At 39.7% G+C, this 20,809-nt stretch overlaps 1 protein-coding gene across 1 annotated transcript in view; it reads left to right on the top strand.

Annotated features, from left to right (window-relative positions):
- Positions 1-20,809, top strand: part of RET (ret proto-oncogene) — a gene marked incomplete at both ends in the record, with an annotated part of 75,798 nt that overhangs the window by 39,262 nt on the left and 15,727 nt on the right. Inside the window, 11 exons of the mRNA XM_082286069.1 lie at positions 2,422-2,673; positions 4,286-4,579; positions 5,049-5,290; positions 6,311-6,512; positions 6,963-7,162; positions 11,412-11,670; positions 12,819-12,944; positions 13,742-13,852; positions 16,411-16,530; positions 17,740-17,996; positions 19,136-19,283. Of these exons, the coding sequence (XP_082142195.1) occupies positions 2,422-2,673; positions 4,286-4,579; positions 5,049-5,290; positions 6,311-6,512; positions 6,963-7,162; positions 11,412-11,670; positions 12,819-12,944; positions 13,742-13,852; positions 16,411-16,530; positions 17,740-17,996; positions 19,136-19,283 (2,211 nt within the window). The remainder of the gene's footprint in view (positions 1-2,421; positions 2,674-4,285; positions 4,580-5,048; positions 5,291-6,310; positions 6,513-6,962; positions 7,163-11,411; positions 11,671-12,818; positions 12,945-13,741; positions 13,853-16,410; positions 16,531-17,739; positions 17,997-19,135; positions 19,284-20,809) is intronic.

Here is a 20,809-nt window from a genome sequence, read left to right as displayed (position 1 = left end):
TCAATATTAACCTTTGCTTTCAAATGCAGAGCAGTTGGGCTGCTGAACTCTGCTGAGGTGTAATTGTGTGCCAGGTTTGAGGCTCTGTCATAATTATTTCTGTGCTTGGTTACACATGACTGTACCTGCGTGCAGTGTGAGCCCTCATTTGTAGAGCAAAGCATATGAAGATCAGCACACACTTGTTTAGCATAAGGAAGTAAATAATTGCAACTCAGAATATTCCATTTTTTCTCCCTTTCCACCTTCACATGTTGCACATTGGTTATATATACTCTACTTTCTGTACGCTCCTTCTGCTGGAGGTGATTTCAAATCTCTGCAGTGGGGCTGGTTCTTATACTGTGTGATGTGAGCACACAGGACTGTTCACCCCAGTCTTGGAAATAAGGAAATAACAGTTACTCCTCTATCCTATAGCTAGTGTTGTGTAAGCCTCATTTGTATGGATTTGTGGGTTGGAAGTGATTTTTCAGTCTTGCACAGTGAATTCTCAGTGTTGAACTTTTTGTGAAGTTTTCATTGTTCTAAAATCAAGTTTTTACACTAAATAACTCAAGGGAGTCTATTTACTTGCACTGGGACTGGGCTTTCTACTTGGATATCACCTTATTCCTCTTATTATTGAACCCATTTGTTAGGAGTTCTAGAAGCACATATTCCCCAGGTTTTCCTGCACTTCAAAATAGATGGAGGGACTGAAAAAAAAAATTTGAAATCTAATACAAATATTCAGGAATCTTACTTACAAAGAAGAAAGGGTGATAGCATCAGAATCAAAAGTAATAATTTTCTTCTGGACAGAGAATGTCAAGAGTTAATGCTTTTCTAAAACTCTCAAAAAGACTCTGGTTTGCTTCTCTTTGAATTAATTCCTTTGGAACTAATTCACCTACCATATTATTTTACCACTTTATTCATATATTGCAAAGTATGTGCAGGAAAAAATAATGGGCCTCTGCAAACCTGATGGATGTAATTGCATCCAGGGATACAGATGATGTCATGAATCACTGCAAGGTATGATGGTTTCTGTGGTGTTTCTAAATGAAATTAGAGCTCTCTTGTTTTTACAGTTTGTTTGCAGTTCACTCCATTCAGTAGAACAGTGTATGGATCCAATACTGGTACCAAATAATTATGTGCTATAGCCTGATGCTATTTTGAAGATGTTTTGGCCTTATATCCCTAATTTTACTGCTGCATTACCATCATTTCCAGTTGTATCTGGCTTGATTTAAGCTGAGAGAGCTTTGTATTAGTAACATATGGAAGTTGTTATTGTTTACGTTTGTTCAGCAGATGTGTGAGCTTTTTATATGCCTGACTCCATATCACTTGGATTAAATGATGCATAATTCTGCAGTATTCAAGTATTCTTTTGGATGAGAGCAAGTACTGACTGTCAGTGCACGTGAAATCCAAGAGTGAAAGTTCCAGTATTTTGGTCTGTGTGAGTGCAGTGAGGATCACTTTGTCCCCTCCTTGCTAATCCAGCATTCCGCTCTGATCACATTTGCAAGAAGTGAAATTGGAAGGGAAGCACTGGAAACAGGTAGAGAGGCCATTGCAGTGACGTGGTGAGGTGAGATCAGCTGAAGAAACAGGCACCAAGGGGGGCAGTTGAGCCCTACCAAATGTAAATGTCTGCAGAGCCAGGGTGGGAGATGATCGGGTCAGTCACAGTCATTGTACTGAAAAGAAATGTACATTTCCCTTCTCGCTCACTTCTCAGCTTTCCCATCTGTCATATTTAAAACACTTAGAACACTTTCATATCAGTATTTTTGTTAAACAACTCTCATTTTCTGTACCAAGAGTGTCATGCTGGACTGTTTAAAAAGCAGGGGTAGCCACAAAAGTACTCCTCAATAAGAAGGGTTTTATGTAATCTGAGGAAAAGCATGCAAGCTATTGATAAATTTTTGGTTTTTCTCTCAACAGAGAGAGTGTTTAAAGGGTTTTAAAGTGTGTGATTTCATCAAAAGGTTTTTTTTTTTTTTTCTTCTTTGAGTATTATCTGTGAGGTAATGGAATTTCAACTGAGAGCATCACATAGGAACTTAAGTAAAATTTGGCAAGCAGAGCTTCCTTTAGTGTTCAGCATAAACTGGGCCTTGTGTACAGCAAAGCAATTTTGCTTTCAAAAAGCAGATGATATTGTAACTTGAACATAATCTATAGGCCATATTTTTGGTGGCTTGAAGTTTTTACTGCACTGAAGTCCTTGACTTCGGTGCAGTAAAACTGTGTTTATTTACACCAGATGGGGATCTGCCTTTTTCCACATCTCTTTTAATGCTTCTTTACTTCTTAGAGAATGATGCCTTTGGTTCTTTGGAAACACATCTCTTAAGAAAAAGCCAGTGCACAAACCACTTAACTGGGCCTACCTCTTCTCTCGTGTGCCTTTCTTTGCAGTGGCCTTGGGTCTCTACTTCCCCAGGAAAGAGTACTTGGAGAACGTCTACATTGACGAGCCAGCGGGAATGCCGCTCCTGCGCATCCATGCCTTGAAGGACTCACATGAGGAAGTGGCCCACTTCCATCTGTGCCAGAATCTCATAATTTCTCGTGCGAGATCACATGAAAATAATTGGTTTCAAATCAGAGAAAAAAAAGGACTTCTCTACCTCAGTAAAAGCCTGGATAGAGAAGACTTTAACATGCTGTGTAAGTATGAGAAGACCAGCTTTTCTTCTTGGGGTATCTGTTCTTAAAGCAAAGTATGTTCAGATGTTGAGGTTTCTCCATCAGAAGATGAGCATCAAATTTGGAAAAAACACATCTGCCCTTTTAAAATGAGGAACCAGACCCAATGAAACCCACACCAGTATGCCAAAGCAGATGCTGACCTGGGAGAGATCCTGTTACTCACACTGGAAACTCCAGTAGGCTGGCAAAATTGCATTACTGGAAATATTTTTTCTGCATTTCATAGCTGTATAGGCCACAGCTTTTCACTGAGATTTGCAGTTTTTTCATCTGCTGATGCAAGTGAGACCAATTCCATTGTGTTAACGGTGGGTGCTTAGTGTCCAGACAAATGCTGTGAGAGTGGTTCAAACTCTTACATAAATGGTCCTTGAATTCTGGTAACATGGATTTACAAAGTACATTTGCACGTACACCAAAGTACTCTTTGAAGAAATAGTTAATTGTACCTCCCTCTCTTGAAATTCGGCCTTGTTGGAGAAGCTTACTGTTGAACAACAAAAATTAACAACAAAAATTCATTATCTCAGGTTTTTTTCTCTTCTTTTATGCTCTAGCAGTAAATTGGTTTTGGTGATTTTGATCTATGAGGAAATTAGGGTATCATTAGCTGGTGGAGGAGGAAATGGGTGAGGAGTTAATGGCATACCACTGTGATCAGTTGCAGAAATTTTACTGTTACAGGGTCTGTAGTAACTGTCTTCAGTTTGTAAGAGCCGTAAATCAACACTACCTTCCGACTTATTGATGTTGAAATTTTCAACTTCAAGCACTTAATGCTTTATTTTTGAAGTGCTGAGTGTTTGATATTTCATCCATTTTTGGTACTTGGTGTTCATGTATATGAAATACTTGTGCTGAACAAAGGAGGAATAGCTACTCAAAACTCAAGAGCCTTGTTTTGTTCATACAGATCAAAGTGACCTAGAACTTATTTTCGAGTTAGATCTATTACAGAGCTATTACTACCATCTGTAGTCAAACCAAGGGAATCAAAATGAGGCTTGAGGATGTATTAGTAGATGCCACAGGTTGGTTTTAACTTCTGTTTTATCTTTTGTCCACCTCTTGATATTTCAAACCGATGAAGCAATCTGTTTTTTGAGCCTAAACAATTTGGTCCATATCCTCAACTGGAATAAACTGTTGTAATGCTGTGACTGAAATCATAGTAGATATGGGTTTGTCCTGAGTATCTGTTGCCATCTCATGCATTATTTTTCCTGTTTCCACCCTGCTCTGCTCTAGTGCCTTGAAAAAGCCATCCTATCAAAGAGCTGATTACTGCCAGTGACGTGTTCTATGTCAGTGTTTTACAGACAGAATGCTGGTATTGGTTTTGAGATTCTGTAATGCAATATTGGTGCCAAGCCCTATAGTTTTTGGCTTATTTGGATTATTAAGGTTTAAGGTCTTCCCACCAGCATATGGCATGTTGGAGAGTTGTTTTACCACATAATAGGATTAAACAGTCGTTTATGGAATAATGGACTAGGGTAGAAAATGAGGAAAAGAAATGGTAGCTTGTCTTCTGTAAAATATTTCTTACACTGATTTCTTCCCCCTGAAGCTGTAGGAAACTGGATGCCATTATCTAAGGTGATGCTGTATGTCTTCCTTTCATCCCACCCTTTCCAAGAGAAGGAATGCGACTCTGCTATGCGCACCACGGTTTTCCTCTCTTTGATCAATGCTACTGCACCAGCTTGCAGTTCTCTGACAGCAAGGCAGCTTTGCTTCACAGAAATGGATCTCTCCTTTCACATCAAGGAGAACAAGCCACCTGGCACATTTCATCAGCTCCAGTTACCCTCAGTTCATCATCTGTGTCAGAACCTCAGCATTTCCTACAAATTGCTAGCAGGTAAAACTGGATCTGAGCTGCTCACATCCTAGCACCAGATGCAAACAGCTGCACTGTTAAAGATCTCTTTTGTAGTAGATCCTCTAGATTTGATTCTGTAAAGGAAGTTCCTTTGCAAACCTAAACTGAGCCAGAAGATTTTGCCTTTGAGATACACGGATGAAATGGGAAAGAGAACTACCCCCTTCCCTTAAAAAAAGATCAGTTTTAGAATTTTGTATCTGCTAAAAGTAGACTGAGAATATCCTGAGCTTTAAAATCACGCTGCTTCTAAACTGTAGAATCTTCCTGTATATTCCATGTTTTCTCCCTACCCAAATATAACCGCACAAGTTCCCTGTGTTTCACTTCTTTTATTGTGCAGTCATGATGTCCAAATGGATTTACTGGACTGCAAAAGAGTATTAAAGCCATCAGAGCCCTATGCTGGGAAGTGATTGTCCCTGTGTATGTTGTGGCTGTTTTGCAGCTGAAGGTGTTCCCTTTCGGTACAACGAGACCACCACCGGCGTGCAGGTGACACAGCGCCTGGATCGGGAGGAGAGAGAGAGATACGAGCTCATTGCCAAGTGCACCGTCAGGGAGGGATTCAGGGAAATGCAGGTTGAGGTGCCCTTCCTGGTCAATGTGTTAGATGAAGATGACTCTCCTCCCTTCCTTCCCAATGGCACTGATACCGCAGATGCTGTCGTGGAGTTCAACAGGAAAGAGGTAATGTTCTCCTTTACCTAGTCCCTGAAGTAGGAGCACAGCAGTGGGAGGCACAGCTCCTGGGAAGCATCGTGTTCTGCCTGAGTAATGGATCTTGGCAATGAGCCCATCACCACACCATGCTCTGCAGATCTGTGATTGTAAAATTCTTGTTTGTAGGATTCCTCTGCCCAAGTTATGTCTTACTCAGATCCCAAAGAAAGAGGAGTTCGAGTTAGTAATTAAAGAGTGTGAAGAAATTTGAGCAGTTTCCAAGGTCGGGATGGACAATAGCCGAGTCTGTGGTCAGGATCGCTCTACGTCCCTCCGTACTGAGCTTTGCTCTGTTTTTTACAGGGTTGCTCCCCCCAGGGGATTGAAATTGTGTTGTTAGAGCAAGTGTATGTGTGTATCTGTCCCATACATGCAAATCTATGTAATATATCAGAGCTATGTTCAGAACATTTATTAGGATGCTGTAGAAGTTGATTTCTACAGGCAAACATTGCACCTGTGAAGTTTCCAGGCTGTTAATGGCAAGCTCCAGGATTTTGTTTTAATGGTGTCCTCCCATTTTTCCCTTACCAAGCCAAGCTGATCTTTCAAGAGGTCTGAATCCCTGGGTGTGCACACATACGCCCCTTGCTTTGGTAGAATACACAGGTGGGCTCTTTGGCTCTTCCATGGGAGCAATGACCCTTTATGTGTCTATGGTATAGAGAAGACGTTTTTTGGGGGGGCATAAATGATGTGTGTTTCATGAGAGAACTTCTGTTTCCTAACGACAAGATATCTTGTTAGTCAGTTTTCCCTTCAAAGTATATTTTGATCATATTTGTGTCTGGAAGGGAGAAGACTGATTTTGGGAGTTTGCTGCCACCTCCTGACTAGAGCTAGTCTTGACAAGACACCTATGAATACATTTTCCTGGGTTTCAGTGGAAGTTGTAAGGTCTTGTTTGACCAATATTTTAATCTCCAAAATAGTTATCAGAAGAAAGCTCCAGGTCCTTCAGCAGTGCCATTTATTGTTTCCTTCCAGGGCACTGTTCTTTCCACGCTGACTGTGTACGATGCAGACACCACACCTATTTATCCACTTGAAAGCAGCAGAAAGAAATACACAGGAACCATCATTACTGATGATCCCTGGATCAGTGAAACATTTCGTGTAGAGCACATCTTTGATGAAATCCACTTCAGCCCAAATGGCAGCCAAGTGAGGGGAACTCGGCACGAGTACAGTAAGGACCCTTTCTTCAAATAAAGAAGTTGCTTGTTAGTAATTGACCAATAAGCTCTTTAACTTTTCCAAGCATTTTATAAACATCGAGCCAAAGAAAGCTGAGAAATTTCAAGTAAAGTTTTAAATATGTACTGAAAAATGGAGCTTAAACTCTCTGGAACAGGGAGTGTATGGTATGATGAGGTATAAAATGATAAACAAGAGCTTTTGATTATAGGATTCTCAGCTTGGTAGGTGGAAGGGAATAAGGCCTCCCAAACATCTTGATTGACAGAGAGAATAACTACATAAGAACATATTTCATATTTAACTCGCCTTCTATTTCCCGTTAGGAAACTTGGATATGTATAATTAAATTTGCTACATCTATTTTTATTGGGCTTGCAGTATTAAAATACACATTTGCAGATAATGTGGTTTGCTAATAGACTAATCTTTTGCTTCACAGAACTGGTACTGAATAAAAGCATTTCAGTCACAGAGCATCGTTCCTTCCAGCTGGATGTTTTGGTGAATGACACAGAATTTCATGGCCCAGAAAGATCAGTGATGCTTCATTTCAATGTCTCCATCCTCCCTGTCAGCATTCAGTTTTCAAACATAACTTACCAGTTCACCGTGAACAGAAACGCTGAGCGCTTTGCACAAGTAAGAACCATGTTAATTACACATCCACTTTCTGATGGAGCTTAATAGCTGGATCACTGGGGCAAGATGCATTAAAGTGCTCATTGGTTTTAACTGTTTTAAGCAGAATCAATGAAAAATGTGGTATCAGTGTGATTGGTGCTGGATGTAGTAGGTAGCAGGTAGGCTGGGCACTACCTCTCCCACCATGTAATAACAGGAGCGGCCACACATGGAAGTACTAATGGAGAGAAATAATGTGTTGTGGACAGGAGGAGTTGCAACCATGTGTGGCTTAGGCATGAATAACAGGAACAATGTCAAGGGCAAAAAAAAGAAATTTGTCCAGCTATTGGAGTCTCAGTATATTAATGGCTTTTCTTTAGGTAATGGCTAGTTAGTAATTAATGTGTTTCCTAATTCAATTCTTGTTTTAGCTTAATCACCACCATTGCCATTAATAATGCTTTCCAGAGACACTTTCTAACAGGTTGACGTTAATCAGGTGAAAATTACAATGTAATTCCTATGGAACATGTACATTAATAAGGAACTAGTTCAGTATAATTAATATTATGAAAGTGAATGTTAAGAACATCAGTGATGAACCCTTTTGGGAGAACTGCTGGAAAGCGTGCCTTGTAACTATTGTATCAGAGAGGAGGACTGAGATTAAAATATGGTCATCCCAATTGCAGAGAAAACCAATTCGTTAGAAGACTTTTAAGAAAGAATTAAGTCTTATTAATCTTTAAGCCTCTGGCTAACTGTAAAAAGAAATAAAAAGGGAAGTTAGATATACTGCACTTTCTTATATTTAATCTGATGAAATGCATTGTGGCTTGATAGCTCTTCAGAGTACAGAACAGGCTGTATGCGACCAATAAAAATTTTACTGCTCTGACAAGGGACATTTTGTCCATAGTCTGCACTGAATATCCTAAATTAGAGAAAGGTACCAAGTGTGCTCACTTAGCAGCCTCACTACAAATAGCTACTCCTTTATGACATTTCACGATGCCTTGTGGCTGCAGTTTTTCAATTTGTAGTCTGTTAGAAACTTCAGAGGATACTCTGTTCTTTTTGTGCAGATCAAATTATTTTTGATGTTAGGTTTGAGAGTTCTGTAGCACCAGCCTGTGAAAGCTTGACCCTCACCTGTTGCCTGGGGGTAGGGTGAAACCTGGGTTTCCCACTAAAAGAAATAATCGCACCGGTATGTAAGATACTCGTAGTCTAACTCTTGCACCTAGAAATGTGACCCAGTTGTATCTGTGTCACAGCATGGCTGTAACTGAAACAAGTGTGGATGCTTACCTGTTAGGTATGTATGAATTTAGATCAATGAATTGGTTGGGTTTTATTCTTTGTGCATGTTTTTATATCTAGGTGTATGCATACAGTATTATCATGAATGAATAAGTTTCAGACTAAATTTGGACAACCATGGTTATCTATGCATACCCTAGATTGCTTGAACACTTTAGTGTTAAAATCTGGGAGTATTTTTTTTTAGTTTCAGAGTGCAAAACCAAAAAAAGCCCATTGACTTTTAAAGCTACTGGTTTTGAATGTTGTCATGAGAGTCAAACATCTGAAAAGGAATTTTAGGACCTTTGGAAACAGTGGCATTTCCCACCAATTGTTCAGTTTCACTGGGTGGCAGTAGTAGCAGGGAAAACTGTTCCTGGCAAGAACTCCAAGTCTCTGGGAAGAGATCTTTTCTCTTTGTGCTGCCTAAACACAAATTCACAAAGAGGTTCTGTTCTGATTCTTGAGCAGCAAAGTGCAAAACTCATCCTGGCTCTGGAGATGGTGTTTTCAGTTAGTTAAAGTGTCATCCATTTACTTCTGAAACTGGGTTTGAATTTACAGTGTGCTCAGCTTGGAGCACAAGTCAGTGTAAGCAGTTTAGTCCCCAGCACTTCACATTATTAAAGTTGGCTGCATAATTAGCCTTGATGTGCCAGAGTAGTCAGGGAAAGTACTGGGCTAAATCAATATGAAGGCTGAACTGTCTCTTGCCCTAAGGAAAACACAGGAGCGTGAAGAAATTATTAACTGCTGGGCTGATGCCATTTGTCTGTTTGAGCAGCTAAATGAATTGAATAACAGAAGCACGGCCTGATGGTGCAGGCTTGCCCAGTGGCATTTAACTTATCAAAGGACTTAAAGCTCTATTGACATTTACTGAGACAAATGATGAATAACATTGGCTGAGATTTTTAGAGAGGTTATATGTCCAAATGTCCCTGGAATTCAGTGAAGAGGAACATTATCATTATCCAGACTTTATTAAACATTGGAACTCAAAAGATGGATTTTTCTGTTCTTGTTTCTTATAATGGTATTTCTGTGTTAACTATTGAGAGTCTTGCAAATTGCACCTTTGTAGGTTCCTCCCCTGTAAGCTGATGTTAAACCTGACTACCATTTACCCTGATTACTTGATTTTTCACTCTCATGAGAAAGGGGAAGCAGCTGCTTTTACCTTTTTCTGCTGGAGTTGTGCTCTGCTGCACCTGAGAGCTGAGCTGGCTCTAGAACTTGTGGAGCAGAGCAGAGTTACAAGGCTGGGCTTTCCATAGTGGAAATCTGGCAAAAAGAGAAAGTCTGTCTTTTCTGTAGAAATTTTTTGAGGGAGGCCTTTATAGCTTCTCCTCAAATTATACAGGGAAAGCAAAACTGGTCAATGTGCTATTCTAAGGATAATCGGCTCTTCAGGGACCCTGAATTTATGGGGTCTTCTCCAAGCCCATTGAAGGAAATTACTGTGATTAAAAAGGTGCCTGGAAACAGCAGTTATGACAGAGTATGCAGAAGGGGCAGTTTAACGTGGTCTTTGTAAAGGTTAATACCATGGAACATCATTGTGTTCTCTTCCTGCCTCGAAGGAGCACCATCTGAGCAGTTGCAAAGCGCTGCCAGCTGCAGTGCAGCACCAAAGCTGCGGTGACGTGCTTCTGAAGGGACATGTCTAGACCTTGTGTCTAGACAGAGTTTATGAACAGTGGAAATCTTGTCTTCTTCTTCTTCCTGCCAGTCCCAGCATGTTGTGGAGAGGAGACAGCCAGAAAGAAATGTCCTTGCTTCTGATGGCTTTAATAGTCTGTATTATCCTGCCACCAAAAAAACCCAACAGGAATGGTGCCAAATGACCCATCAGCGATGTGAATGGGAATAATTTAGATGAAGTGGAATTATCCTATAACAAAGTACTCTTCTAGAACTGCAAGGCTTCCTCTCTGACTTTAAATAGTCCAGGTTCATGGGAAGAAGTCTTAGTACAAAAAAACTTTGTTTTTTTTAAGCATTCTTTAGTAAGAATGCTGAAACCAAGATGTACAGATATGCATTTACCAGCAGTAGTGTTTCTTGGAAACATTTCTTAACTGCAGCATTTGAAAATAATCTATCACCAAGTTCCCTTCAATAGCACCCCACCCTTCACATTGTGGTTTTTCCCTGCAAAGAAAGCCAGTGCCTCTGGGCCTGATCGAAATCCCACTCTTGTAAATGGAAAAACCAAAGTGGGCTTTGGACCAGTTTCCAATAGGAGCTGGACAGGAGATGGGGCTTTACATTCCTGTGCTGCCTCTTAGATGATGTGTTTCAGACTGAGGAGTGTTCTGGCCTAGATACTCTGGCACAGAGAAATATGGCATACCAACATATTTTCATTTTCAGATTAAAATGTTTTAAAATTACGAATGGGAAGCAATGAGGTTCTTGTTCCTTTTAAGGCTTTCAGAGAGCTCTGCTGGACAGAAACATTTTGACTGTAATATTATAAAAATTATGTAATAGTAATTTCTATGTTGTTTGAAAAGAGTCTCAGCTTTGTTCATGCTGAGCTCTTGGATTTCTCAAAGATGGCAAGAGTTTTTTTCACTGGTTAGCCTGGGACAGAGCAGGGGTTGAACTCAGACTTTCCCAAATCACAGCGTCTTGTTCTCACTGAAGACTGACCATCAGCAGTAGGCACCAAATGCCACTGAGTCTCTGGGTCAAGGCTTTTTGCATTTCCACTGCTAGTCTGAAGACAACAATAATGCTTTACCTCTCATTTTTACTGAGAATAAATCACATTTAAAACATTTACATATTGCATTTATAGGAAAATAACAAATCTGTAAACCCCAAATAAATGCTGAATTTGGCAAGGTATAGTATGCTCCATTTTATTTCAGATATTTTTGAGAAGCACTAAACATTTTTTGTGTAGAGTTTCGTTCCTGTCTGTGATTCCCTTGCTGGTGTTTGAGCCTAGATAGGAAAGATCTGCATTGAAAACTGCATGAAATTCCGTGGTGTGAACATCACCTACAAGTTGCTGTCCCCCAACGCGAGCTGCTATCCTGTCAGCATTCTGCAAGGCCGAGAAGACAAATATGGGACCCTCTATGTCAACGATTCCTCTGTGCTGTGCAGACCTGAATGCAAGGAAATACAGTACACTGTTCAAGCTACAGACAAGCAGAGCAGGAAACACACCAAAACCCTCCTCACTGTTGTCCTGGAAGGGACTCGTAAGTACCCCAGTCAGAACTATTTATTTATTAATGACTGTTACTGGTATGAGGTGATGCATTAGCAGGGTGATCTGTAAAATGATGGCATTAGCATTGAAAATGAATGTGAGCTACAAGATACAGATCACAGACTTTGGATTTTGAGTTTTGATTCAGACCTTCCTGGAGTAGATACTTGTTTGGAGAACTAATGCACAGAAGGGTGGGATATTATATGCAGTTCATAATGTTCATCATGACCTTTGATTTGGAAGAATCTTTAGTGTGTGACACCTTTATTTTGTATTTCACATATTCCTGTGGAAGAAAAAGTGTCTATAGGTGTATGTGTATATTTATATCTATCTATCTATCTCTTTGAAAAAGGAACTATCTGGCCTATGTACGTTTGTTCACTGATTTTTCTCCTCCTTCTCTCTACAATTTTTAAAAATAGTTTTCTTAACAGTTGTGTAGCAATCACACTGAATTCAAGTTCTTAAGGGCAGTGTGATGACCCACCCTTATGGGGAAGGAAGTTAGAAATATCCTGTAACAGCCACAGAGGAGGATTTCACTGGAAACATACTCATTTCTCTGCAAGCTATATTGCATTTTATGCAAAACCTTACAATTCTACCTCATAAACAGCTCTGTTACTTTTTGTCGGGTCAGAACTCCTATGCCAAGAGCAAATGGGTTGAAGAAAGAGAAAGAAAAACCTGCAGTGGATTTTTCTTTTTGTACAAGCCTCAAATTGTCTGAAAACACACATTTCTCCTGGTGCTCTTTGGGCAACTACTGTGTTAGCCCAAGAGCTAAGTATTTTCCCTTGATTAAAAGTTCTGTATGAAGCTCTAACTGTCTGTGGTCTCTGTTCTTCTGATACCAGTGTGTTTACACATATCTATAGTTCTAGGCAATGACAGCGTGCTATCAAGCAGACATAACCATGCCTTCATGATCTTGCTGTTTGTCTTTTATTTCACAGAAAAGAAACATCTGGGCTTTTCTTTAATGGTTATCTAAGTTTACTGATAATTGGGTCAGTCAGTTTTCAGTCTTTCACTGCTTTCTTCATCTTTCTTTCCTTCCTATCTATCCCTAAAAACAGGTTGACCTGCTTGACCTTGAGCTGACCTGCTTGTGTGTTCATTTCCCAACAGTTTTAAAAAAAGAAGAGGACTGCCCTGACTCTTGTGCTATGAGTAAGCACCGTTCTGAATGTGAAGAGTGTGGTGGCCTGGGAGTGCTAACAGGAAGATGCCAGTGGAGGCAGGGGAGTGGAAAAGGTACATGTGTGTTGTGTGAAGTCAAACTTCTGTCAGTTGTAATTGTGCATTTGACTTCCATAGATACAAACTGGTTTATTCTGGCTGGAAAACATGGTACGGTAAACTGCACAGAAGCTGGGGCTAAAAAAAATAGTCATAAATACCCATATGAAGCATGCACTAGGAAGGAAAATGAGATGAAGTTGGAATGGTCATTCTTGATCTTGTCCCTGGTGGTGCTGAACACGATACATAAACCAGCATGCAGTGAGCTGAGCTTGCAGCAGTGTAACTGGAGCAAGTGCTGAGCAGGTACACTGGGCAGACAGTGAGCACAAAGCAATGTCACTTTTCTGTGGTCTGTAGCACAGAGCTGATGGGTGACAGCACTTGACTCTTCCAGAACAATGAATCTGTGTCGATGCTTGATCCCTTCAAACTGCGTGTCATACATTCTCTACAACCACTCTTAACGCTCATATTCAAGTGGGTGAAATTGTGTAGAGACATCCTCAGTTGTGAAAGCTGCTCTTCAGTCTCAAAGTGGTCAGTCAGCTCTTTTTCAAGCAGTATTCACTGTAACTGCAAATGACATGACCAGAGGGCTGTCAAAAGTAGAAAAGATAGCAAAAAAAAGTTTCTTCCTGTTGCTTTTATCTGTTTTCTTGTCTGTTACTTTAGCAGGTGTTTATAGTCATAGATGTTCATTTTAAAAGGCACCATAACCTGTGCTTTGGAGTGTCAGTGTGTCCTGAGAAGATGCAATGAACTTTTCATTCCTCGTGGTATTAGTGCAGCTGTTTCTCTGTTAACAGGGATCACCACAAACTACTCCACATGTACCCCGAGCATCAAGACCTGTCCGGATGGCATCTGTGATGTGGTGGAGGGCAGAGACCCGGCTGTGTGCCCCCAAGACTGCACAAGTAGGGAATGTTTTAGGATAGGCTTTTCTGTGTCACCTCTGATCGCTTCCCAAATTTCACTTTCCGGAGCACAGATGCTTTTACAAGCTCAACATCTCTGCATTGTCACACTTGCATTTGAATCATACAAGCAAATTAAGGTTATGGGGATTAACGTTGACCTTTTTTGAGCCAGGCAGGTGACACCCATTGGCTGACTGATGGAGGGATAGGGTTTTCTCAGTAATTCCCGTTCTGCGCCCTGTTCATTCACTGGTGGTGTTTTTCAGTGGAGATACTTGCTGAAGAGGTATAGGTTTTAGGCATGGTAATGCCCTACTTCCTGACTCAAGTACAGTATGATAGGAACCATGCCAATTTGAAGTCCTGGTTAAATAAGTAAGAAGAAACAAATTTCCATTTAAAGTAAATGGACAAAAGATCACCTGGGGAAATGTACCTGCCCTTTTTTGACAGGCGGCCATCAGAATGATCCACTGCCTTACCTAGTTGAAGATCCAGGCAAAGACTCACATGAACAGAATTTATGAAGGAAGAATTGAAATGCATTTGTGTTGGGTTTTTTTACATGAACACATTTTTCTACACTCCACTCATACACTTCTGAATACTTGCAAGTTCACAACTCACCCTGAAGATATAAAGGGTAAAAAAACCTGTAATTCTCTTGAGCAATTTCCATTTTTTGTGATGATAATTTTTAAGTGGATCTTTTTATCCAACAGTCTGATTCAGGAATAAAGACATACATGTTTCTTGAATGCATCTTCTGGCTGTGACTTTGTATAGTACAAGTTTGGATTTTAAAATGGAGTCTTGGAGGAACTAGCATTTTCTTACAGGCTGTGACTTAATGTTCTTCTATAAAATTAATTACTAAAGAGGCTTCTTTGTATTTCTTACATTCAAGAATAGATTGTGTATGGTAAATTAGTGTTATCAGAAAGATAATTATTTCATTAGAGTGCATAAAAACAATCCCTAGAGTGGCAGAAGTGCTTGAAGGAAATGCAAGTAACTTCTCTAATAATCTGAAAAGAATTCTTTATTGGTAATAATTGCAATAATTTGTCATTTTAAAAGTGGAAATATTTGTGCCAGGGGCTGCAATTCTGAAATATGTGCAACATATGCAACATCAAATGTTTTGCTCAATGGAAGCCTGAAAGAAATATTGTCTTGCTAGATAATAAGCAGGCAAGACAAGTTTTCAGGATGTTATGTGTGCCCTTTTAGCGCCTGAGTTGAATAATTGTATGCATGACTTGACACAACTCAGAACCTGGGCTGGTGCCCAAAAGCAGTATACTTGCAGACAAAAAAATGAGTGTATTCTGGGAGCTCAGAGCTGCAGGAGTACCATTTTATCAGCTTTTACTGGCAGGGGACATTTCTTTGGGAATGGCAAACAATAAATAGAAATACCGAGATGTGTTAAGATCAAGGATATTCTTTAAGTACAGACAGTTGTGAAAATACTTATGTTTGTAATTCATTTCTCAATATGATGGCTATGTCCTTGAGTCCCAAAATTGCTTTCTCACAGTAACACTATGAATATTACATTCAAGGGCACTCAGCTGAAACAGCTGGTACTGAGGCTGTGCCTGTCAAACAGAGGCAACCTAAGTGCATTCTGAGCAAGAGATTTTATGCAGTAAGCAACTGCTCAAGAACAGGTTAGATAGAACTGGCTCATTCCCTGCTCTTTCCTCTTCTTCCAGGTCTTCAAACATAGGCAGATATAAGTAAATACATACGATTTTCTGTGGCAAATGGAAACTTTTTATTTCATCACCTCTTTATGATGGAGGAAGTTGGCTGGGGAGAGATGGGGAGGATAATGAGTAATTTTTGGGAACACCAATGCTTTTAAGTGTCAGCTCAGAGAGCAGTGACTCAGTGCAGTCTCTTCCAATATTAACCACCCGAGCTGTCTGTAAAATGCTGTTTGTGATTAAGGCAGTTTAGAGATTAAAAATGTCACTACTAATGGTCATTTTTGTAGCATACACAGAAAAAAATTATTTACTTGGAAATCCTGTTGTTACTCTGCATGAAGAACTCCTACTTGAAATCAAGAGTATGAGTTTCTGCACTTTTCCCCTAATATTAAATAATGCATTTTTAGATAGTGCAATTCATTTTTTTTATCACTTAACCTGGCATTTGCTCTTAGTGCTTTGACTAGACTGTCCCATGGCATTTTGCAGAGGTGGTTAAGTGTCGTTATCTCCATTTGGCAGTGGAACAAATGATACCTAGAACAGTAGGCTGACTTTTCCAAGGTAAGAGGAAATTGGCATCAGAACCAGGAATGGAACTCAGTAACTGCTAATGAGGACTAATGTTTAAACAGTGCAATGTTCCCCCAGTTCAGGATCTCAGGAATTTCAGAATTTACAGTCTTTCATCTCTCTCAGGAGTCCCTGTCATTACTCCTGCACTGTGCTCCCCGGTCAAATTTCAGATTCATACGGGGGCAAACGCATGAAAAACTGAGACTTTTCCTTTTAACTACATGTAAGGATCTTAGCCTGTTGTCTGTATTTGATTAGGTGGAAACATTATTGGTGGCCATGGGAAGGGCATTGGAAATCTTGGAATTAAGTCAGGACATGGGATCTGTTACTGCTTCCCAAGACAGAACTGTTATTGTGAGAAAGATGATATCAAAGGTAAGTCTAAATATTATCTGCTGTTCTCACAGTGATATTTTTCTCTGTATGTGTCATGTGTACGTATACAACAGTCTACACTTGTGGCCATGTTAATAAGCAGTATCTTTGGTCAGAGACTGCTAATACAAGACTAGTGAAGAACTGGCACCTTGATATCTGCTATGGAGCCTGAAAATTTCCAGAGTGTGTTATTTATAGCCTTGGCTAAGGATTCTTTTTTATTCATTACTACATGATAAACAAGTCGGTCGTCCTTTGATTTCCAGCAGCATTTGCATTTCAGTGAGACTTACCTGATATTTGCAGAAGCAGCCAGGAGAATTAGAATAATGATTTCTATTACTTTCAACTAATTCCAGCTTCCTGATAATTTCTGAAAATTCTCAGCTTCAAAATGTCAGAGACAACCAGCTCCCATGGTGTTAGAAGTGCATTCTTTTTTTCATTGACCTTTGTTTAAATAGAAAAGCTTTGTGCAGTTGTTTGAAACAAATAATGGATATTTAAAATTGTTTTTATTATGACTAATAATAAACATAGCATGAAATAGTTTGCATCTTTAAAACTGAATAGTTTAGAATATATATAGAGAGTAAATTTTTAGTAGGCATAAGAAAGAAGGGAAGCATAAAGCTTCTTTTTTCTTTTTATTTATCTTATTTTTTCATTCTAGAAAGGTGGTGGTTTCACTTATTTCTGAAGTGCAGTGTGCAGATGTAGACAATTTATTATGTATCTGAAATCATATAATCCTGACCTTAGATACAACAGTGAAAAGGACATTATTTTGGATCTCACAATTTTTTTGGGAGGTGAATCCCCTAGGGATGTTGTCTAGGGGCACACAAACTTAGAGCAACTTAGTTTCTGAAGTAAAACCTTAGGCTGGGGCCTAAAGAGGAGAGTCAGAAGTAGCCAATGTCTGTAAAGATGAGGAGCATGGGCTCAAGCTCTCTGTCCTTGCCTTTACACAGGCACTTAGGCAAACAGTTACTTGCTGGTACCCAAAATAAAAAGGAGTGGTAGGTGCAGTGGACATATTTGCAACTTCTCAGATTACACTGAATAATAGCTATTAAGTTTTTCTCTAGGTTTTTTAATTACTTTGAGTTGTTTTTCTGTCACACCTGTGCAGGCTATATGCCCTGCCAAATCAGAAGTGAGAGACCATAAGGAAAGTTCTAAGGAGCTCTTCTTTGTCCACAGAGCAACTGTGTGATGCTGTGTGCAAGGCCGTGATCACAGGGGCAGTGGCACTGTGCTTCATCATCTCTGTGCTGGTTTCTTACTATTTCATCCACCGGTACCACAAGAATTCCCCCAAGCCGCCCATCGCCTCTGCCGAGATGACGTTCCGGCGCCCGGCGCAGTCCTACCCCATCAGCTATTCTTCCAGTAATGTCCGCAGGCCTTCCCTGGATTCCATGGAGAACCAGGTGTCGGTAGACACCTTTAAGATACCAGTAAGCCTGATGTCATTTTGCACACTGTGTTTTGATGTCAGCCTTGTTTATGCATGCAGACGATGTTACAGAAATGCAGTCCATTCATGGCATGGAAACACCCATTACCTTCAAATAACAGCATTGGAAATCACATGCACTGAAGATACTTCCTGAGTAATTGGATAAACATTTTAATTTGCTCTATAAGGCCAGTACGTTCTTCCTTTTTTGTTATGCTTTAATATATTGTAACATTTTAGGTCTAATTTAAGCCCATGATTTTTACTAATATAACTATATTTGACAGTACTGTGGTTTTACTTTTAACGTTGTCCAGTTAAGTACTAATGATAAGCAGGTTTGTACTCTCTATGATGGGCCAAAGTACTACAACAAGGCTAAATTTAAAACATAACAAAAACACCCCTGCTGAGATGTCTTCCTGATTTCTGATACACAGATCTCAGTTGGTGTGGGAGTTTTACCCACATTTAAGGACTTTTGCCCAGTCATGCTGTCATAACTTTACTCTATTTTTTCCTGCTTTGAATCACACACTAGCCAGGTTTCCTGCCTGATGGGGCATTTTCATGAACCAACATGGTAGAAAAACACTGCCACTTTATATGACATATAACATCAAATCTATTTGAATGTTAGATAGTGAGGTCTTCACAGAGCTTGTGCTCTGTTTGCTTTAGTTTCTTGTCTGGTTTGTATATCTGTTATAATTTTGCAACCTTAAGGCTTATTAGCACAAATTTTATAAGAGGATGATTGTTGTTGCTGATGAATTCTTAAAGGAAAGCCTTTTTCTCTGAGTAAAACTGATTTACTTCTCCATGGAAATCACGTATTTGTAGTTATTCTGAAAGCAAGCATTTATCCTGTATCGCTTCATTTTTCATTTGTACCCAGTTTCCCAGACCTGTATAATCCATTATCCCTACACTACATGTACAGCCTGTTTTGAAGGAGGTGTTTTCAGGTGAGGGAAAACACATTTGCAAAATACCTCAATATCCAGAAGCTTTTGTAAGAACGCACTGATAGCGATAGAATGAGCAACCAAACATTGCACACTGCAGTGCACCTATATGAGGAATAGCCACTCCTTTCCTTGCTTCATCTTACAGGGTTTCTTTTCTCCCCTGCAGGAAGATCCAAAGTGGGAATTCCCTCGGAAGAACCTAGTTCTGGGCAAGACTCTCGGTGAAGGAGAATTCGGAAAGGTCGTCAAGGCAACAGCGTTCCGACTCAAGGGAAGGGCTGGCTATACCACTGTGGCAGTGAAAATGTTAAAAGGTACCTTTCCCATCTGGGCAAACTATTTGTGGTAACCTCTGAATGGATTTTAAGAGGGGCTAGTGTGAAAAAAAATGGTCAGCTAAAAAGCCACCAGTGTCACAGCCTCTATTTCTTCCAACATTCTAATATATTCTGACAGTCACAATCTGCAGATTTGTGACTTTAGCAGCTAGCATCACATTGATCCAAGTAAGTAATTCTAAATCATGATGTGCAAGGAGTCTCTGTCTTAACACAGCAAATGTATTTAATTTTGTTTGGCATTGATGGAAATATTGCAAGGGTTTGTTAAAGCTTTCTGATTTTTTTCCTCTATCCAGTTTCCTTGGACAAAGCTTTTTAAATAAATCGTGTTATAGTCATTCAAAGAGCCAGAGCAGACCTATTAAGTTACTCTTCTGATTGAGAAGTCTGTCTAGTTTTATACTTTCTGATCTGCTTTTCAATCACTAGGAGCTCTGTCAAAATGGCTTGAGTAGCCCAGTGCTGTCTGCTGCTATCTTCAGTTTTCCCTAAGACTGTAAGCCTGGGGGAAGCAAAGTGTGCCTAGATAATGTTAAGATGACAGTATGAGACCTTGCACTGAACCAGTCACAGCCACTTACCGGTAAAAACATGTCATTACAGGAAAATGTTATACTTCTTATTACCATTTCTGTTATATTCAAAGCATATCTGCTGCTCCTTGACAGGGAAGATGCTGCATATCCCACCACTTTACCTAAGAAATAAATGCATTATGCAGTGCATGCCTTCATTGCAAGAGTTTCAGAGCACAATAGGTCGTATGGAGGACGTCTAGGAACTTAGATTTTTCAGAAGTGGAGATTAATTAACGATTACTTGTAATACTCAAGTAGTGACCTGTATTGTATTGTTGTCAATACAATAGTCACCATTTCATCTCATGTTTTTTGTGCACTTAGTGACACTGCTTTTTCTAGCACATTTTCATCGATGTGTGACTGAGTTCAGATTCCAAGACATAGTAGTAAAAATGTTGCTTTTACTTGCAGATGGTTTGACATTCAGTTGTCCCTAGCTATTATGAAGGAAAGAATTGACAGAATTGACAATGTGAAGGAGTGAACCTTTATCTTAAGCTCCTTATTTTAATAAACTGATCTGACATTTGCAGTAATACATCAGGCTCTAATGAATCCCTCTGTAATGTAAATTAAATTGAAGATAGTCACCTGAAATTCCATTTTCCAACTTGACTGTGGAAAACATTTGTCATTCTGCAAATATTTATGTACTATTACTGGCTTAACTTTACAGCTCACACATGACAGCTGAAGCATAAGGAGCAGTGCATTAGCTTTGAGTGGCCTTTGCAGTGCTGCCAGGAAGTACAAAGGACAGTTATTTTGGATCAGGCCAACACTACCCATTCTTTCCCTGTAACAGATGCAAAGCAGGTCATTTGTTCAAGTGTTCATGACTGTTATACACTGACTGATCTCTAAAAGGCAGTGGTAGGTACACCAGTTAATGGGTGTTAATGGGGAAGCCTCTTCTTA

The sequence above is a fragment of the Coloeus monedula genome, assembly GCF_965178545.1.
Source record: "Coloeus monedula genome assembly, chromosome: 8".
In the NCBI taxonomy this organism is placed as follows: domain Eukaryota; kingdom Metazoa; phylum Chordata; class Aves; order Passeriformes; family Corvidae; genus Coloeus; species Coloeus monedula.
This window is presented reverse-complemented; position numbering and strand designations above follow the sequence as displayed.